Raw genomic sequence first — 19,985 nt, 5'->3', positions numbered from 1 at the left:
ATTGTTATCATCAAGTGAGGAAAGATAAAAATTAGAGGTTGATAAAATATAGGAGAAGCATATATGACATTGGGGAGCTATCAGCGAAAAACTAGGTATGACTTTTGGGCAGTTGAATAGGACAACGAACTCACCCATGATCCAACTAACAAGGACTGCTGAGTGGGCATGCAGCAGTTCAACAGCTCATATCACTAGATGATACTAGAGTTTTGCACCACAATGAGGCTATTAGTGTCAATTACTATGAAAGTTCACGAGGGGGTTAGGACAAGGGAACACTGCCATGGCTGATGAAAAGAGATGGGAGCAATATATAAGATGGAGGTGAGTATCATCACTTCAGCACCTCACTCGGCCGTTGACTTAGACATTTAACTTACATGCAGAAGAAGCTTATCAGTCGCCAGCACAACGGATGATAAAAGGAGGGAAAGGAGTACAATCGAAATTTCTTAACTGATTAACTCAACATGGAGGCAACCATTAAGATTAATCAATACACATAAGTACCATACAGAGGCACCAATAAGATTTATTTATCAATCAACAAAGTTACCTCAATAACTACTCTTACCTGTTCATGAGTTATTAGAGATCGAGAAGATGGTGGTTTGGAAAATCCACCCAAAAGCGCAAGTGCAGCAGCAAGCGCATTTACTCCTTGTTGCTCCATCAACTGTTGTGCAGTTGGAGTGAAGTACTCAACAGATTCGGGATGAACTCCATTAAGTGTAGCCACCACATGCTCAGCTGATGACTCCAAAACCTCTTTGACAGACGGAGGACTAACGAACTCAAACTTGCACCCCACATCACGCTCGAGAGATCTGACAGTTCGCCTTTGACTACCTGTGTACATCAGAATAGCAGTGCCTTCTTTTCCAGCACGGCCCGTTCGACCAGAACGATGAACAAAAGTCTCTGGATCGTTGGGTAGTTCATAATGGATTACCTAAATAAAAAAGGGAGGATGGATCCAAAGGGTTATTACTGTTAACTGATGCCCATAAACAGAGTATAGAATCACAGAAAATACAATGTCCAAATGAATGTGCAGGACTTCTCAAGCGGGAGAGACTCAAACAGTATATTGTGGTTATTGGCAAATGATGGAATATAATGAATACCCATATCAACTCACCCTCCCGAAATAAGACGTAATACTGATTTTATGATTGTAATAATTCTATTCACAATCACATTACAACACCGTTGGAAGAGTATAACCTCAATTTGGCATAGATCAAAGCAGAAATTTTACATCAATATATATACATTTCATAACACTTAGCTTTCTCCAAGATCTGCTTCAGAAGTCAGAAGAGAAAAATTGAAAATTTTTATCAGAAGGGGGAACAAGAACGAGGAGGAGGAGGAAAGAAAGAGAATAACACGTTCTAGTGTTTGAATATCATATCTATGAAATACAATAACATTAGTATCACTGATAAAACCCATTTCTTCCACACTGTCACCAGTATATACAGCTTTAGGCAATTATGCAGCAATGTATTAGTGAGAACTGCACGCTTTCTAACAAAGCCAACCGATTCTGTTACTCAAATTTTGACTCATCTATAAAATGTCATAAGCATTCCTTTCACCTAGATAAACACCCAAAATCCCAAATTTTTATTACATAAGCCGGACCATAAATAACAGAAGTTAAAAATAAAGCAGTTCAGCTGTTAAGGTGGGTATACATACAACCTTATGAACTTACTAGGTCAACATTCGGTATATCAAGACCACGAGATGCAACATCAGTCGCAACTAGCACAGTGAATTTTCCTTGCCTAAATCCATTTAGAGTTCTTTCTCTCTGATGTTGAGAAATGTCGCCATGCAGTGCCTCAGAAGAAATGCTATTAGATAATGCCATTGAGACCTCATCAGCATCTCGTTTTGTCTGTGTGAAAACAATTGTCTTTCCACCCTTTGCATAAACCTGAAAAATTGTTTAAAGCAAAACAATAAATCTTTGAATGCTTGAGTACTATTGTTTTGCACAGTGCTTGAGTACTATTGTTTTGCACAATGATGGCAAAATGACTATTTGAACTCTTCATAAGTAGAAAAAAGCTACGAAAATAGGCTGTTAATTCATACCGTAACAAGATCACCAAGTATGGTTCGTTTTGATGTTGTTGTAGTTGATAGAGCATAAAGCTTGATCCCCTCAGCCAGTTTTTCCTCTTGATCACCAACCTAAAAGAGTATTTGGAAAGAAGGGAAAGAACAAAAGGTAAGACAACCACCTGGGAAGAAAGACATTTATATATTTATATATATATATATATATATATTTGTAAATCTATATGAGCACAACTTAAACCAATTATCCATAAATTCTATGGAGAAGTAAGGAAATATACTGAAGATTTTCACTTCCAATCAGAGAACAATGGCATTTGCTACAAAAGAAAAGAGCAACTAGAGATCATTCATGGACACATTGAAGTACTGCATACGTCGAGATGATATCACAATCAAGAAGGACAATGATACGTAACCCTGAGAAAGAACGAAGACTTACCAAGTCAATTGTCAAAGGATTGTTCAAATACCTCCTAGCCAGTTTCTTTACCCAACCAGGCATGGTGGCTGAGAAAAGCATGCTTTGCCTCTGTGGTGGAAGTTTTTCCAATATAACTTCCACATCTTCCTCAAATCCAACTGCGAGCATTTGATCAGCCTCATCGAGAACCAAATATTCCACCTCCCCCAGTTTCAAGCAGTTATTGTTTATCAGGTCAATAAGTCTACCTGGAGTTCCAACAACAACATCAACCCCACGGGAAAGTGCATTTTGCTGTGTAGCATAAGAAACACCTCCATATATGCAGACAGTGTTCAAGTATGGTGCTGACTCTTTCATTTCCTTCTCTACTTGATTGGCTAACTCTCGAGTAGGTGCAAGTACCAAAACTTTCGGAAGTCGTCCCCGTCTGGATATTGAAAGAGAAATTAGCATATACTCGTCAAGACTAACAAAAAACTCTGCCCATCATGATCAAACCTTTACCTCTGAGTACTTATCATTTCTTCATCCCCACTAAGCTTTTTCAATACGGGAATACCAAAGGCAAGTGTCTTCCCTGTCCCAGTCTTTGCACGAGCAATTATATCCCGACCCTCCAGTGCCGGCACTAGAACAGCTCTCTACATAGTAAGGACACATGATTTAGGATAATTTCTCCATATTTGCAGCGAAAAAGGCTTTCTTGCATTCAAAATCACCTTTAATTTCAATAACCTACATAAACCACGGAATATATCACAGAAAATAGTCCACCGAATCAAACATGCATCGCAAGAGTAATGACTTATGTTGCATCAGAGGGTGAATACTAGCATATCATGTTATGTGAGGAATTAGGCATGCTTCAGTTAGATCCAGCTAAATAAAGGGCTTTATCCCACACACAAGGGATAGGGAGAGAATGAGTGTATGTCGCACATAGCCTTCCCCTTGCAGTTCAGCAAAAGAGTTGTTCCCACACCTCGAACCCATGACCAAATGAGCAACTATGCGCCAGATGTAGAGCTAGCTCTCCCACCACTAAATACAGTTAAATGCAGATTCTAAATTGCTGGCCTGCTACCTTTGCAGCTGGTACAATTACAGTCACAAATCTGAAGGCGAACCTCAGCGCAATACTGCACGTGTTGCTCATTAGTGATAATAGGTCACAAGTTGGAGGCACGGAAGAGCCTCTATGCAAAAAATGAAAGGGATAGACAGCTTAAGATGAGCGTCTTCCTCCTGCCCCGAGTTAGCCAGGTGTCGAGCCCCCTTTTTTGAAATGCAAGCAAGCATTTAAAACCATTAGGATATAAAACAAATAATTGTACCAATTTGGCATAAAAAATAGCGATATATATTATATTAAAATAAAATTGCACTTAACAGCTGAACAACAATAAAATTTGATAAAACTTCGAGAAAGAAGAAAAAAACTCGAACCTGAATTGGGAAAAGTTCAGTAATTCCACGCTTCTCAAGAGACTGAACAAGCCTGTAAGGTAAACCAAGTTTAGAAATAGCAAGTTCATTCTCATTCTTAGATCCTGACTCATCATCTTTAACCTCAGACTCATATTCGGTTTTGCTAACATTCAAAGAATCCTTCCCAAAAACCCCGATTCCCTTAAACGCTTCTTCACTAAGCACCGAAGAATTTGGAGTTACCACAGCAGAAGCCACAAAAGGACTGGAAGAAAACAGACCATGTCTGAGACGAACATTAAAATGAGATTTTTCATTGGAGAAAGGAAGATATAAAGGTGGGCTAGTGGTGGGTCTTCGTGAAGGGTTGGTTTGGTATATGGAGGGAACTCCTATAATGGAAGAAGAACAGGCCATGGCAGAGGGATAACGGAGGGAGGAGATAGAATGAGGGAGAAATGATGATAAGGGTGGGAAGGTTTAGTGTATGAATGGTACTGCAGTGTTCCACCCACGAATTCCATCCCGTTAACCTATTTTGACTTGAAACAAAATTTAAAAAAAAAAAATATTATAATTTTAAATTAAAATTATATTAAATATCAAAATAATTTTTAATCTTATGAATTCAAAAATGTTCTTTAATTATATAGATCTAAATATGTTACCTGAAAAATTAAAATTAAAGTATTATCAAAAAGAAAAAAAAATTCTTTTTTGAATAGATTAAAAAGTAAATTAGATCATTCTTTTTAAACGGAGAAAATATATTTTATCCCTCCAACATTGATGCTTCTCGTGGAGTTAGTTTGGCCGAGAAGTGCTGTAGGATTAATTATCATGCTATAGGGGCGATTTAGGTGGGAATAAGTTATCTCAAAATTTTATTTGAGTGGAAATAAGTTATTTAAAATAATTAATCTTAAAATTAAATAGTTATTATTTGTCGCTCATACCAAATGAGCCCTTAAATTATGCATAACTATTATTACAACTTAATACACATTTATACTAATTAAAAGTAAATTTATTTAAACCATTCAAAACCCGAACCTTGGTGTGTATTGCTCAATATTTTTTAGTCAGTACCTTATAAACTTTAAAAGGAAAAACATTTGAAACACAATAAATGTTAAACCCCAACGGCAATAAATATTTCACTCACTCACCCGACCCTTATAACCCACTCAATAAAAAGTTGAAGAACCTTAATTTCCCACCCCAAATCGAAGCTAAGGTAACTAAATCTTGCTTTATATTACCACTTTAGTTGTTTTCTCTCTTTTCCAATAAGGAGTTGTGTTTCTTTTTCATATGTGTTCATCGAATTATTCAAAAAAAAATTTATGAAATTATTTTTGATTAATTTTATATGTTTTTTTGCTTAATCAAGGTATTATAGCAGCTGAAATAAGTTTGAATAGGCTTTGTAAGCAAGATAAAAATTATGAATTGAAAGAGGCACGTGCCAACATGGATTGTCATGCCATGTTTTTGTCAAAGTTAAATAAAACATGACTCATGAACTCTAAAAGAATTGAAATTTGTACAGAGCCGTCACCTAATTTTTAATGAAAGTACGAAAACCTATTTATTTATTAACATGTGTGATTTATGTTTTAGTCTGTGAAAAATCAATTGAGAATCTAGATAAGGGTTCAAGTTATTCCGAATGAAAGAGGCTAGGCACCCTTCAGAATCCACAAATCTGATACCCTACTAGACTAAATTTATCAAAGAGGGAGGAGGTAAAAAGTGATTCTTTTTTTAAAATATAAATATTTCAAATAATATGAAAAATATATGTATATTAAGTATATAAGTAAAGCTTATTGTTATGAAAATATGTAAAAAAAAATATGTATAAAATGTACAAATTACATGTGGGAAAGAAAAGTACTTTGTGATGTATGAAGAGAAAGTACCTTTTGTACTATAAAAAGGAAAAAAGTATTTCATAAATAATACTACCTACTTGACTGAAATTACGAAGAGAAAAATAAAGATTTTACTTGAAAAGAAAGACTATACAATATTTATGATATAAATATGTGAATTAATTGATTAATTTTATTTGTTTGTGTAAATATTAATGGCCTAAGTTTTGCCTAAATACATGATGAATATTGTATAAGTAAAAAGGTTGCCACCCAACACCCCAAAAGTAAAGTTTTCGCTATATTGTTATCTTTTTGTACAATTTACAAATGAGAAATAAAATACAAATATAAAGCTCGGGACTCCCTTTCAAATAGCACTTCGAGATGTGTTACCAAGAACATGTATAAATGCTTGATAGAAGTATTAAAAATGAACAAATAATCACTAAAGTAAATACAATTATGTGTACACATACCTATATGTTGATGTATAAAGAATAGAATTTTATTACAAAATGGGCTTGGATTAAGTTTTAGATGCGACATGGCTACGAAGTGATTGCTCGACTACTCGATCATCCTAAATCGTCTTGCCAAAATAAGAATCGTAAAACCCTTTGTGCTGTCGTGATATTGTAAAGATTTCATCATCGCTCGAATTTATTTATTTATTGTTACGTATTCGTATGCACAATGTCCGTCTTTTATTTAAGAAGGCCTCAAAAAATCGACAGAGAGATATTGTTATCAACCATGTATTTATTTTGATATTAAGTAAGCAAATTTGAGAAATAAAAATTCGACTTTTGTTACGGGATGGCCTCAAAAATTCGACAGAGAGATATTGTCATTGGCCATATATTTATCATTGTAATAAATTACAAGCATAGACAAAATGTGCAAAACAGTCCAAATCAGCCAAGGAGTATTTCCAAAGTAAGCTTTTCGGACTGAAAATCGATCCAAAATTAGTAAAATAGATCAAAAATGCAGTAGCCATATCAGTGGCAATGATGGCCAAAAAGAGAGCAAGATCACAACAACAACAATGAAATAGTAGTGAGCAGGATTCAATAAAAGATGAAAATAAATATAAATATGGTCAACAACTCATGAAATTAATAGCATTAGTTGGGGTTACTTATTTTAATAGAGCTTCACCGAAATTCACGGAGTTAACTAAAAATGTCAACAAGCAATCTAAAACAGTGAAACACTATTAGAGCACCACAACACCTCCTGTCTAGTTGAAAGGAGATTAAATTCTTTTGCCATAAGCTCTAAAGTGTAATTGTTATGTCATTTTGTAGGGGATTGTAATTGAAGATCTTGTAAAGAACTTATTGGTGTTGTAATGAACTATTATTTTGTATAATGAATTGGTAATATTGATCTTTAGCTTGATTGTCTTTCTTTATTTGCTATTTGTTATTAATTACACATTTTGTAAAATGTTGCAATTAAGTTTAGTTGATGCATAAACTACATATAGTTGAGTCACACCATATGCGATGCAACTGTCTAAACTATCATAACAAATATTGCCACTACTAAAAAATCTTAAACATATAACAATTGTCAATCATATATATAAAATATTAAATAAATGAGCTAGTTAGAACTGTATAATCATTAATTAAAAGAGAAATATAATTATAATGCCAAAATAATTACATAGAATCATATCTTATTGCAACATAGCCCGATCCAGCATAGATCGATAGAGCTCGGCACTATTACAATCAGTCACCAATTTTGGCGTAGATAGAATACTTTTGATCTAAAGTTTGATTTAGTACCGATCCGATTAGCTCGATAAACGATTAGATTTTTATTAATTTTTTAAAAATAATTAGGCTAGCCATTGGGAGTCGTTAGTGGACCCCCAAACTGCTAGTTACCCTACTCAGCCCTCCCCCCAAATAATTTCCTATATATATTAACTCTTTTCTTTAAATTTTTCACAAATTCTCAAAAACTCTCTGCAATCTCTATTATCAATTATTCTATAATTATTTTTCCTATTTTATTTGATCAAGTAGAGGAATTTTTTTAAAGCAAGCTTCAAGTGTCATCTCTTAATTCTGCGTGTTGATTATATACGTCAGTTTTTATGCAGACGTGCAGTACATTCGTTTCAATTTTCATCTCTTTATTTGTTTACTTACTAACTATTATTAATTTTTTGTTATATTTATATTATTTTTTTTTCATCTTTTTATTTTTTCATATTAAATATGAATTTCGATAAAAAAAAAGTAGTGATAACAAATCAAATTTTAGTCAGGTTAAAAATAAAATAGTAGAAAAAAAATAATTGTACTAGTAGTAGTAGAGGTGGGAGTGGAGGTAGTTCTAAATCGTTGCTATCGAGATTAAGAATTAATACCGATGATCTTACTCATGTTGTTAATACTTTTTTTGAACATCTTTATGTTATTGATGTTGGTTCCAATAATGTTGTAGACCATGAGGCTTTAGATAGATGTTGTGGTAATTTTGAGAAGACTTACTAAAAGAGGAAGATGTAGAAGATCAAGAGTTAGAAGACACTCCTACCCCGGTTAGTCCGGTTACGAAAATATAAAAAAAAAATGAAGTAGAAAATTTACCAAGGCTTACTAGAGTAGGAAAGACCGAACGTCCTAAGAAATCACTAGCTTAAAAATTTATGACCCAAAATAAGAAGAATATTATCTTTACTTACAATAAATGTAAGGAAGTGAAGAAACATTTGACTACGGGATCGCATGGTGGGATAGGACAGTTAATTAGACATTTGAGAGGTTGTATTTCTGAATTTGTTCGCCAAGAAGCTATTGTTAAGGCTAAAAAATGGTACAACCTTGCCCGATACTAGCCAATATGTAGGAGGTTCTAACATGGTTCAGAATATTTCAGATTTTAGTAATCCGGCTGGCCGAGCACATCACTCGCATATAGTCAAGATAAAGAACGTGTAAAATTAGCTAAAAAGATTGTAGTTTGTGGTTTACCTTTTAGTTTTGGTGAATATCCCAATTTTGTTCATTATATTCAAAAAACGTATAATCTTGATTTTTGAGTTTTTTCAAGAAATACAATAAAGCAGATATTTTTAAATATCAATGTAAACATTGTCTTTTCTTCGTTACTATTTTGCTTATTTTAATGGTAAAATATCTATCACTTCTGATAAGGGTTGTAATCTTAATGGCAATAATTATTTTACTCTTACGACTCATTGGATTAATTATGATTGAAGCATACAAAAAAGAGTTAAAGGCTATAAAAATATTGAAGAGACTAAAACTAACAGTTATATAACTTGTTTGATAGGAGATATTCTAAAATATTTTGGACTTTGTGATATGATAATGAGTGTCACATTAGATAATGATTCTGCTAATTTGAAAACTGTTGATTTTCTGAAATTTGAATTTTGTCCAATTGATGATGATGTTTTTCATGTTAAGTGGAATGCATATATTTATAATTTAATAGTGATGGAAGATATTGACGTATTTGGTGATTCTTGTATTAGAATTCGAGTTGTTTGCTCATGGGATTTTAAAGCTAAAATAAGGTCTAGGATTAGGGAATTTTAAAAAACCTATGCTATATTTGAAATGTCATTTAGAAAAATTTCAAAAAAAGAGACTACTAGATGAAATTCTTTATATGAAATGCCTAATATTGCTATTGTTTATCGTGTGCCTTTATAAATGATGTATAACAAACATAATTCGAATCGGAGAATGAAAATCACCGATGAGGATTGAAAAGAATGTGAAGAACTTATTAATTTCTTTAAGAAAATGTATAGTGCTACATATATTATATCTGGTCAATATTACTTTAATATTTCTTCGACTTGAATAAATATTTGTATTATTTCATTTGAATTTGTTAAATATAAAGATCGTGAACATTTTCAAATTGCTATTATATATATGACAGAAATTTTTAAAAATATTTTTTTTATATTCCTCAAAATATTTTTAATTTCTACTTTTTTAAACCCAATTTACAAAGAACAAGGTGAGAAAAAAATGATTGAAAATATTTTTTAAAAATTTAGAAATTACAAGTGACGAATTTTCATCTGTTGAAGCTTGTAAGGATAATATATTAACTAAAGTTAGAAATTTGTATGATCTTTATAAAGCCAACTTACTAAATGAACTGTCCGAACCTCCATGTCGTAAGGCTAAATTTAATAATTTTGATGAAATTATGAATAAAAAACTAGGTTTTAGTTCTGCTAACAATGATGATTGTGATCAATATTTAATCAGTCATGAGAAAATATTAGGCATGAAAATGGAGATCCTCAACTTTTAACTTTGTGGAAGAATCAGACAAAAGAATTTTTATTTTTTTCAAGAGTGATTCGAGATGTGCTAGTTGTTCAAGCATCTTCACTGACTTCGGAGCAAGCTTTAAGCACGGGGAAATTTCTTACTGGAGATCATAAATCTTTGTTAGCAAGAGATAATTTGAAAATATCAATGTTGTTAAGAGATTTGATCGATTTGATCAACACCGAACGTAGGAACGCTGGACTGTCAAAATTATCGCATCAAGCCGAAATCAAAATAGATGAAGTACTTAGAGATAATAGCGATGATACCATGGAAGCAATGAATGAAGAAAACCAAATACAAATTTCGAATCATGTTTTCAAGAAACTCATAGATACGTTACGAAAAACATATTTTGAGAATTGTAGATACTAGTATGATAATCAAAACCTAGTTGAAACAAAACTCTTCCTAAAAGGTTACTGCATAGACTAGATGCTCTTTTAATATTTGTAATACATGTATTTTTTTAATTTCAATAAAATATAGGTGATCAGTGGTAATTTTACCACTCATATGCACTAACTATTTATGTGCACAACCATGTTTGTAAAGTTAAATGAGACAAAGTTATTTTTTAATGCACCGATCTCTAAATTTTGCAGGTCTAAAATTGAGAAGGAGGAAAGATGTGGATCGGAGCTCAAAAAATATCAAATGAATGAAAAAAGAGTGCATCTGAAGACCTGATGCTGTTCAGCCTCAGTTACCGCGACCGCGATCGTCATACCGCAGTCGTAGTTAGTTAAGATGGTCAGCACAATGAAGTCGTAGTCAAACCTGCGCGATCGTGATTCTACGAGAATATCTCCAAGGACAGATTTGTAATATTGCATAGACGAATTCCAAACAATATATAAGAAAAAATCTTTTTTTCTTTGGGCATTGCTTACCTTATAAGATATTTTGAATTAAAAGCTTGAAATCCTAATTGGGCAAGTGTATAACTAATTTTTGAGGCTTGATTTCTTATCATTTTTGTGAAGAATGAATGTTTTGGATAATCCTTATGGTATCTCTCTCTTTACTTTCTTCATGAGTAGCTAAGTAATTTAGTTTTGGGATTATCTTGAACAATAGTGTAATTTGTGTGTGGGTATTGTTGTGTTTGCATGATTGTTAGTTGTTGAGTAAGGATTTCACCATTACTCACTACAATATTTTAGTCCCATTGCTACTCTTGTAAAGTGTGGCCTAATATAGCAGAAAGTGTGACATTTGATCAAAGGCTACACTTTCGAACTTAAAGCAACACTTTTTGGGGGTGGCCTAAAGAGGTGTAACCTTTGATCAATATAAAGGCCGCGCTTTGTAGCTTGTCATTGACAACACTTTTATTTGATAAAGCTACACTTACAAGTGTTGTCTTTGTTTTGATATTGGAAACGCTTCATAAGCTGTAATACCCAAAACTTTTCTTGGCTTAGATTCGTCCCTAGAATTTTAAGGGAGAGCTTCCAAAGTGAATATTATTTTTTCATATGGAATTCTTCAACTTTAGACCTCTCATTGTGTGAGAAATTGAATAAGCTTTCCAACGATATAAAATTCTCCTAAATTCGATAACCGAGTAAGAAGTTATGACTATTTTAAGTTTCTGTCATAAAACACCGTGATTTGGGTCCTTAGCGCATCACGGAGAAATGTAAAATCATAATTTTCAATTTTCAGTGAGACTCCACGATTTTGGCGCATCGCAAAGAGGCCCAATTTCTTGCTTGGCAATTTCCAGTGTCACTCCGTGATACTGGCTCATCGCGCTAGTGGTTGAAATGGTAAACATAGGGCTCTGCGATGGTGGCGCATTGCGGAGGGAACCCAATTCCCACTCGTCCTTTTTCCAGTGAGCCACTGCAATTGTGGCGTATCGCGATGGCCTATTAAATCGGGACCCAGCTACGTTTTTCCTGCTTCTTTTGGGCATTTTTAAAGGGTATTTTGGACAATTCCCAAGACCCCAATCCGTCCAAAATACAGAATTAATCATATCCTAAGCCTATTATGCTCATTATTCATCATCCTCTTCAAAACAAAAAACTTAGAAACCAAGAGCTTATTCAACAAGGAATAAAAATCCTCCATAGATTCTCCAAGAAAGCTCCAAATTGAGGGTTTCAAAAGCAAGAACATCAAGAACCCATCATCAAGAACTCAATAGGAATCCAAGATTCAAGGTTTCTTCATCTAAGCAACAATTAAGGTATGTGAGGTTATGAACAAGGATACTCCTTTCATCCTTGTGCCCAAAGCTTATTTTAAATTACAAAGTTATTTGATTTTTTATGATTTTCCATGAATTTAAAATTAGGGTTCATACCCAATATTTCCATTTACAAGATTATGAGATTACAAGAGAATTATAAGTTGAATTGCATGTCTATTTTCATATTTGCACGCTTATTGCAGTAATTTCCAGATTTTGAGATGAATTTTCATTGTTTTCATTATCAAGCATGATTATTATGATGATTTTACATGAGTTTAATATATGGGTTGTTAAGGCCCAAGTTTATATGTTGAGATTTTGAGAATGATGATTCTTTAAGCATCCTATGAGCTGATTATTTCTGATTTTCTATAAAGTTTTGATCTTTTCATCCTCAGATAAGTTTTGAAATCTACTTTACAGATTTACTACAGGTTACAGAAAGAAAAATAATTTCATTTATAGATTTATTCAGATAAGTGCATAACTAGTTTCATAATAAACCCTTAAGCGAGTTTTAAAGTGGATTTCCAACAAGATGAGTGTAGCAAATTAAAGAAAGTAGTATTTAGCACTGAGATGGGTACGATTCCAAGGTCTCATGCCCCAGAACTACGTGCCACCATAGAGTTCAGATTCAGAGCCCATAGTGGGCTGAAATAGTGATCACTTTAGCTGAGGTTATACTCCCTGGCAAGAGCAGGACACCTCTCCCCAACGTGAGGTTTCTTCCATAGAAGGACGAGACGTTGAAATCCATGTAGGTCGCATAGTTTATGTCGGTTAAGAGAGCCTCCCCTGCAGAATAGTTTTAGAGTATTTCTTCCTGCTAGTAAAAGACATACAACTTTTCAGATAAAGTATTTTCCCTAAAGTTTTAAGTCTTATAAACTACAGACTTTAGAATGGAAAAAGCTTTTAGAAAACTAAGTGTAAAGGCTCACAAGTTTTACTCGGATTATACCTTACAAAAAAAATAGTAGCTTCAGATTTTAGCTTTTAGATTTTAGATTCAGTAGTGAGTCCTTCTACACTTAGACAGAATGGTTTAAAAAGGAAGAATACGAGTGCAACTTTTAGAACTAAATGTTATGGCTCACTAGTTTCACAAAGTATGATTTGTTATTTATGACTATTATTTTCAGTATTTCAGACATTCCAACTTATGTGAGTCATTTACATTTAGCATGCATTGTTTTATAAATGATGACTATGAGATGATGTTTTACTTATGCATATCACCCCTATATACTTAGTACATCCTCAAAGTACTGATCCACATATACGTCTATATGATACATTATCTTATAATATAGGTACAGTTGCTCGGTATCAGCAACATGAGTAGTTTGGGCATCTCCATCTATATTCTAGTTGGTGAGTCCTTATAGTTTGGGGACTTATTCTATCCATTTAGATTTTGTAGTTTATTAGTTTATGAGTTTTTAGCATTTTCTTTTAGACAGTTTGAGTTAGCTTTCCCAGTGACTCTCTAGTTATTAGTAGTATAGGCTTGTCAGACTATTAGTGTTGACATAGATTATTCATTTTGATGTTTCAGATATTTTATTAATATTATTCTCATATATTATAGATAATTTCTGCATTCAGTGTGACTTTTATGTCTATATTTCCATTATTATAAGAGTTAGGCTCAATAGTATACAGATAGGGTTAGCTTAAGGCTACTCGTAGTCTTGAGCACCGTGTGACATCTCGAGATTTGATTTTGGGGCGTTACAATCTTGGTATCAGAGCCTAGGGTTTTTAAGAGTCCTAGGGAGTCAGACAAGCCGCATTACGTAGAGTCTTGGTCATAGGTATGAAGCGCGCCACATTTATAAACAAGAGGCTATGAAACATTCTTAGAAAATCATATCTTTCTTTCATGATCTATCGTGCTTATAGTATCTCTATCTGCTTTTAAATCATGCTTTCACGTGAAAGTTGATCATGCCTCCTCATCAAGTTAATGCCCGCAGAAATGATAATCAACTGCCTCAGCCTGCAGATCCTTTGAATCAAAATGTGTCCCATGCAGAGTTTCGAGCTGCCTTTCAGGCGCTAGCCCAAGCTGTGATAGCTAATGTTTAGGGCAACCATCAAGATGCAGTCCCACCTCAGCAAGAAGGAGACCGAGCTGCAACTAGAATTTGGGAATTTATGAGAATGAATCCGCCAGAGTTCTTTGGGTCGAAGGTAGGTGAAGACCCACAGTTGTATCTTAATGAGGTGAAGAAGATCACCCAGATTATGCATGTTTCTAAAGAAGAGAGTGTAGAACTGGCATCCTATAGGCTGAAGGATGTTGCATATGATTAGGTAGTGATGTGGAAGAAAAGTAAAGCGGAGAATGCAGATCCCATAACTTGGCAGATATTTCAGGATGCATTTCTGGATAAGTTCTTCCCATATGAGATGAGAAAAGCTAAGATAGAAGAGTTCATGAACCTGAGGCAAGGCTTAATGATGGTGAAGGAGTATTGCCTCAAGTTCAACTAGTTGTCTAAGTCTGTCCCTGATTAGGTGGCTAATCCTAGGTCAAGCATGAGTAAGTTCATAATTGGAGTGTCTAGATTGGTGGTCAAGGAGTGTAGGACTGCCATGCTTATTGGAGACATAGATCTTGCTAGATTGATGATGCGTATTCAGCAGATTGAGGCAGAGAAGTTGAGGGAAAGTGAGAAGGGAAATAAGAAAGATAGAATATGGCAGTTTTATTATGGTCAGACTAGGTCTCAAAGGGGGAATTGTCTGTAGTTTCATAATCATTTATCTATGCCTGCACCTTCTTTAGCTAGTGCTCCTGCTCCCATAAGTAGACAGGAGCAGTGGGGTAAGTCTTCTATGTCCAAATCTTAGAACAGTATAAGTAGGAGGCCTCATTATCCTCTTTGTGCTAAGTGTGGTAGGAATCATCCCGACAAATGCTTGGCTTGACAAAAGGGTTATTTTGGTTGTGGAAAGTAGGGTCACAGAATTAAAGATTGCCCATATGCTAAGTAGGAAAATAGAGATGTTCATCCCCAAACTTAGGCTACTAGTGCACTAGCTCCTTTAGGTCGCGTAAATCCTCCTCAAGGTGCATCATCCAGTACCGGCGGCGGTCAGCACCAGAATCGGTTCTATGCTTTACCATCCCGCCAGGAGCCGAAAGATTCCCCAAATGTTGTTACTGGTATGCTTCATGTCTTTTATTTTGATGTTTATGTATTGTTAGACCCTGGGTCGAGTTTCTCTTATGTGACCCCATTAGCTGTAGTAAATTTTGAGATAAGTTCTGAAAAGATCCCCGAGCCCTTCTTGGTTTCTACACCAGTGGGTGAGTTAGTTATTGCTAAACAAATCTATAAAAAGTGTCTTATCACTGTCTTTCTTAAAGTCATGTTCGCAGATTTGATAGAGTTAGACATGGTTGATTTTGATCTTATTCTTGGTATGGACTGGCTCTATTCCTGTTATACCTCTATTGATTATCGCACCCGTGTGGTGAAGTTTCAGTTCCCAGATGAGCCAGTCTTTGAGTGGTGACGTAATTCAGTGTCCCCCAAAAGCCATTTCATATCTTATCTTAAAACCAGAAAGTTGATCTCCAAAGGATGTATTTATCATCTTGTTCAAGTTAAAGACACTAAGTCTGAGACTCCAATAATTTAGTCAGTCAATGTAGTCAATAATTTCCTAATGTTTTTTTGAAAGATCTCCCAGTGGTACCTCCCGATAGAGAGATAGAGTTCGGTATTGACCTTCTTCCTGATACTCTGCCTATTTTTATTCCTCCATACCATATGGCTCCAGCAGAGCTTAAGGAGTTGAAGGAATAACTCAAAGATCTTCTAGATAAAGGTTTCATAAGGCCTAGTGTTTCTCCATAGGGCGCTCCCGTCCTATTCGTGCAAAAGAAAGATGGTTTTTTGCGTATGTGCATTAACTATCGTCAGCTAAATAAGGTCATAATAAAGAATAAATATTCTCTTCCTAGAATTGATGACTTATTTGACCAACTCTAAGGTGCCAGTTATTTTTCAAAGATAGACCTTAGATCCGGCTATCATCATCTTACAGTGAGGGAATGTGATCTTCCAAAGACAACCTTTATAACCCGTTATAGTCATTTTGAGTTTCTAGTCATGTCCTTCGGGCTAACTAATGCCCCAGTAGCCTTCATGGACTTGATGAACAGAGTGTTCAAACAGTATCTAGACATATTTGTCATAGTCTTTATAGATGATATCCTTGTCTACTCTCGTAGTGAGGATGGTCATGCAAACCATCTTAGAATTGTACTGAAAACTCTTAGAGATCACCAGTTGTTCGCCAAGTTTAGCAAGTGTGAATTTTGTCTAAGATCAGTAGCTTTTATCGGTCATATTATTTCTACCGATGGCATTAGAGTCGATATCCAAAAGACAAAAGTCGTGAGAAATTAGCCTAGACCTATCTCTCCATCAGACATTAGGAGTTTCTTGGGTTTAGCTGGTTATTAAAGACGTTTTGTTGAGGGCTTCTCATCTATTGCATCTCCTATGTCTAGTTGACCCAAAAGAAATTTAAGTTATAGTGGTCAGATTCCTGCGAAAAGAGTTTTCAAGAGTTGAAGACTTGACTCACTTCAGCCTTAGTTCTAGCGTTACCCGATGGTACAGACAGTTTTGTGGTGTATTATGATGCCTCCAGAGTTGGTTTGGGTTATGTGTTGATGCAGAGAGGTAAGGTCATCGCCTATGCCTTTAGACATCTTAAGCCTCATGAGAAGAATTACCCAACCTATGATCTTTTATTAGCTACTGCGGTGTTTGCTTTGAAAATCTAGAGACATTATCTGTATGGTGTGCACATTGATGTGTTTACGGATCAAAAAAGTTTGCAGTATGTGTTTACTCGAAGGGAGTTAAGTCTCCATAAAAAAAGGTGGTTGGAGTTGTTAAAGGATTATAATATGAGTGTGTTGTATCATCCGGGCAAGACCAATGTAGTGGCAAATGCTCTTAGTAGATTATCAATGGGCAGTGCATATAGAGGATGATAAGAAAGAGTTAGCTCGAGAAATGCATCGTTTAGCTAGATTGAGAGTTAGATTAGTTGATTCCGTCGAGGGAAATATTTGGGTTTGGAGTAGTTTCGAGTCTTCCCTAGTTTCAGAAGTGAAGGAGAAGCAAGATATGGATTCTAGTTTGGTCAAAATGAAAGAGTCAGTTAAAGACCAAAAGGTAGAGGTTTTCTTTAAAGGGGGAGAAGGCATGTTGAGATACCAAAATAGATTGTGTGTGCCTTGTGTTGATGATTTGAGGCAACAGATTATGGCGGAAGCGCATGGTGCGCGGTATTCTATTCATCCCGATGCTACCAAGATGCACCGCGACTTGCGGGAAATCTATTGGTGAAGTAGTATGAAGAGAGATATAGCAGAGTTTGTAGTTAAGTGTTCAATTTGTCAACTGGTTAAAGTGGAGTACCAAAGGCCTGGTGGTACGTTGCAAGAGTTTGGAATCCCCAGTTGGAAGTGGGAATAGGTGAATATGAATTTTTTGACTGGTTTACCCCATTCGCGTCGTCATCATGATTCGATTTGGGATATTGTAGATAGATTGACTAAGTCACCACATTTCTTGCCAGTTCACACATCCTATACGACTGAAGATTATGCTAAGTTGTATATCTAAGAGATGGTTAAATTGCATGCAGTTCCTTTGTCTATCATCTCAGATAAGGGTACTCAGTTTACCTCTTAGTTTTGGAGAGCTTTTCAGAAGGTTTTTGGTACCCAGGTTCACCTCAGTTTAACTTTTCATCCACAGATAGCTAGTCAGGCAGAAAGGACCTTTCAGACTTTAGAAGATATGTTGAGAGCTTGTGTTCTTGATTTCAAAGGTAGTTGGGATGAATATTTGCCATTGATTGAGTTTGCTTATAATAACAGTTATCATGCTAGCATTTAGATGGCTCCATTTGAGGCTCTCTATGGGCGGAGATGTAGTTCGTCGATTGGTTGGTTTGAAGTGGGTGGGGCCGCTTTGATTAGGCTAGACATGGTGTTTGAAGTCATGGAGAAAGTTCAGTTAATTAGAGAGTGATTGAAAGCAGCCCAGAGTCACAGTGTCCCATTAAATTAGGACCCAACTACGTTTTTCCAGCTTCGTTTAAGCATTTTAAAAAGGTATTTTGGACAATTCCTAAGCCCCAATCCATCAAAAATACATGATTAATCATATCCGAAGTTTATTATGCTCATTATACATCATCCTCTTCAAAAGCAAAACCCTGGAAACCAAGATCTTATTCTATAAGGAATCAAAATCCTCCATAGATTCTCCAAGAAAGCTCCAAAGTGAGGGTTTCAAAAGCAAGAACATCAAGAACCCATCATCAAGAACTCAATAGGAATCCAAGATTCAAGGTTTCTTCATCTAAGCAACAATTAAGGTATGTGGGGTTATGAACAAGGATACTCCTTTCATCCTTATGCCCAAAACTTATTTTAAATTAAAAAGTTATTTGATATTCTATGATTTTCCATGAATTTTAAATTAAGGTTCGTACCCAATGTTGCCATTTACAAGATTATGAGATTACAAGAGAATTATAAGTTGAATTGCATATCTATTTTCATATTTGCACGCTTATTGCAGTGATTTCTAGATTTCGAGATGAATTTTCATTGTCTTCATTATCAAGTATGATTATTATGATGCTTTTACATGAGTTTGATATATGGGTTGTTAAGCCCCAAGTTTATATGCTGAGATTTTGAGAATAATGATGCTTTAAGCATCCTATGAGTTGATTATCTATAAAGTTTTGATCAATTGATCCTCAGATAAGTTTTGGTATCTACTTTACAAATTTACTACAGATTACAGAAAGCAAAATAGTTTCATTTATAGATTTATTTAGATAAATGCATAGCTGGTTTTATAATAAACCCTTATGCAAGTTTTAAAGTGGATTTCTAACAAGATGAGCATAACAAATTAAAGGAAGTAGTATTTAGCACCGAGATGGGTATGATTCAAAGGTCTCATGCCCCAGAACTACGTGCCACCATAGGATTCAGATTCAGAGCCTATAGTGGATTGAGATAGTGTTCACTTTAGCTAAGGTTATACTCCCTGGTAAGAGTATGATACCTCTCCCCAATGGGAGGTTTCTTCCATAGGAGGACGAGACTTTGGACTCCATGTAGCTCACATGGTTTATGTCGATTAAGAGAACCTCCCTTGTAGAACAGTTTTAAAGTATTTCCCCTGATAGTAAAAGACATACAACTTTTCAGATAAAGTATTTTCCCTAAAGTTTTAAGGTTTACAGACTACCGATTTTAGAGTGGAAAAAGCTTTTAGAAAACTAAGTGTAAAGGCTCACAAGTTTTACTCAGATTATACCTTACATAAAAGATAGTAGCTTCAGATTTCAGATTCAGTAGTGAGTCCTTCTACACTTAGACAGAATGGTTTAAAAAGAGAGAATACGAGTACAACTTTTAGAACTAAATATTATGGCTCACTAGATTCAAAAAGAATGATTTGTTATTCATGACTATTATTTTTAGTATTTCAGACATTCCAACTTATGTGAGTCATTTACATTTAGCATGCATTGTTTTA

General features: G+C 34.8%; 1 protein-coding gene across 2 annotated transcripts in view; it reads right to left on the bottom strand.

Moving 5' to 3' along the window:
• The window catches only part of LOC107838807 (DEAD-box ATP-dependent RNA helicase 3, chloroplastic), a 39,289-nt gene extending 34,810 nt beyond the window's left edge, over positions 1 to 4,479 (bottom strand). Inside the window, exons 1-6 of one of the 2 annotated variants that reach the window (XM_016682009.2) lie at positions 3,971 to 4,479; positions 3,029 to 3,165; positions 2,540 to 2,951; positions 2,113 to 2,211; positions 1,727 to 1,951; positions 578 to 955 (exon numbers count right to left, since the gene is read on the bottom strand). In XM_016682009.2, coding sequence (XP_016537495.1) covers positions 578 to 955; positions 1,727 to 1,951; positions 2,113 to 2,211; positions 2,540 to 2,951; positions 3,029 to 3,165; positions 3,971 to 4,369 — 1,650 coding nt within the window. In that variant the 5' untranslated portion in view covers positions 4,370 to 4,479. The remainder of the gene's footprint in view (positions 1 to 577; positions 956 to 1,726; positions 1,952 to 2,112; positions 2,212 to 2,539; positions 2,952 to 3,028; positions 3,166 to 3,970) is intronic. The other variant, XM_047395380.1, reaches the window with a different exon arrangement.
• Positions 4,480 to 19,985: the final 15,506 nt, after the last annotated feature.

The sequence above is a fragment of the Capsicum annuum genome, chromosome 8, assembly GCF_002878395.1.
Source record: "Capsicum annuum cultivar UCD-10X-F1 chromosome 8, UCD10Xv1.1, whole genome shotgun sequence".
NCBI classification, from domain to species: Eukaryota; Viridiplantae; Streptophyta; class Magnoliopsida; order Solanales; family Solanaceae; genus Capsicum; species Capsicum annuum.
Note: the sequence above shows the minus strand (reverse complement) of the source record. Positions and strands in the feature narration are given on the sequence as shown.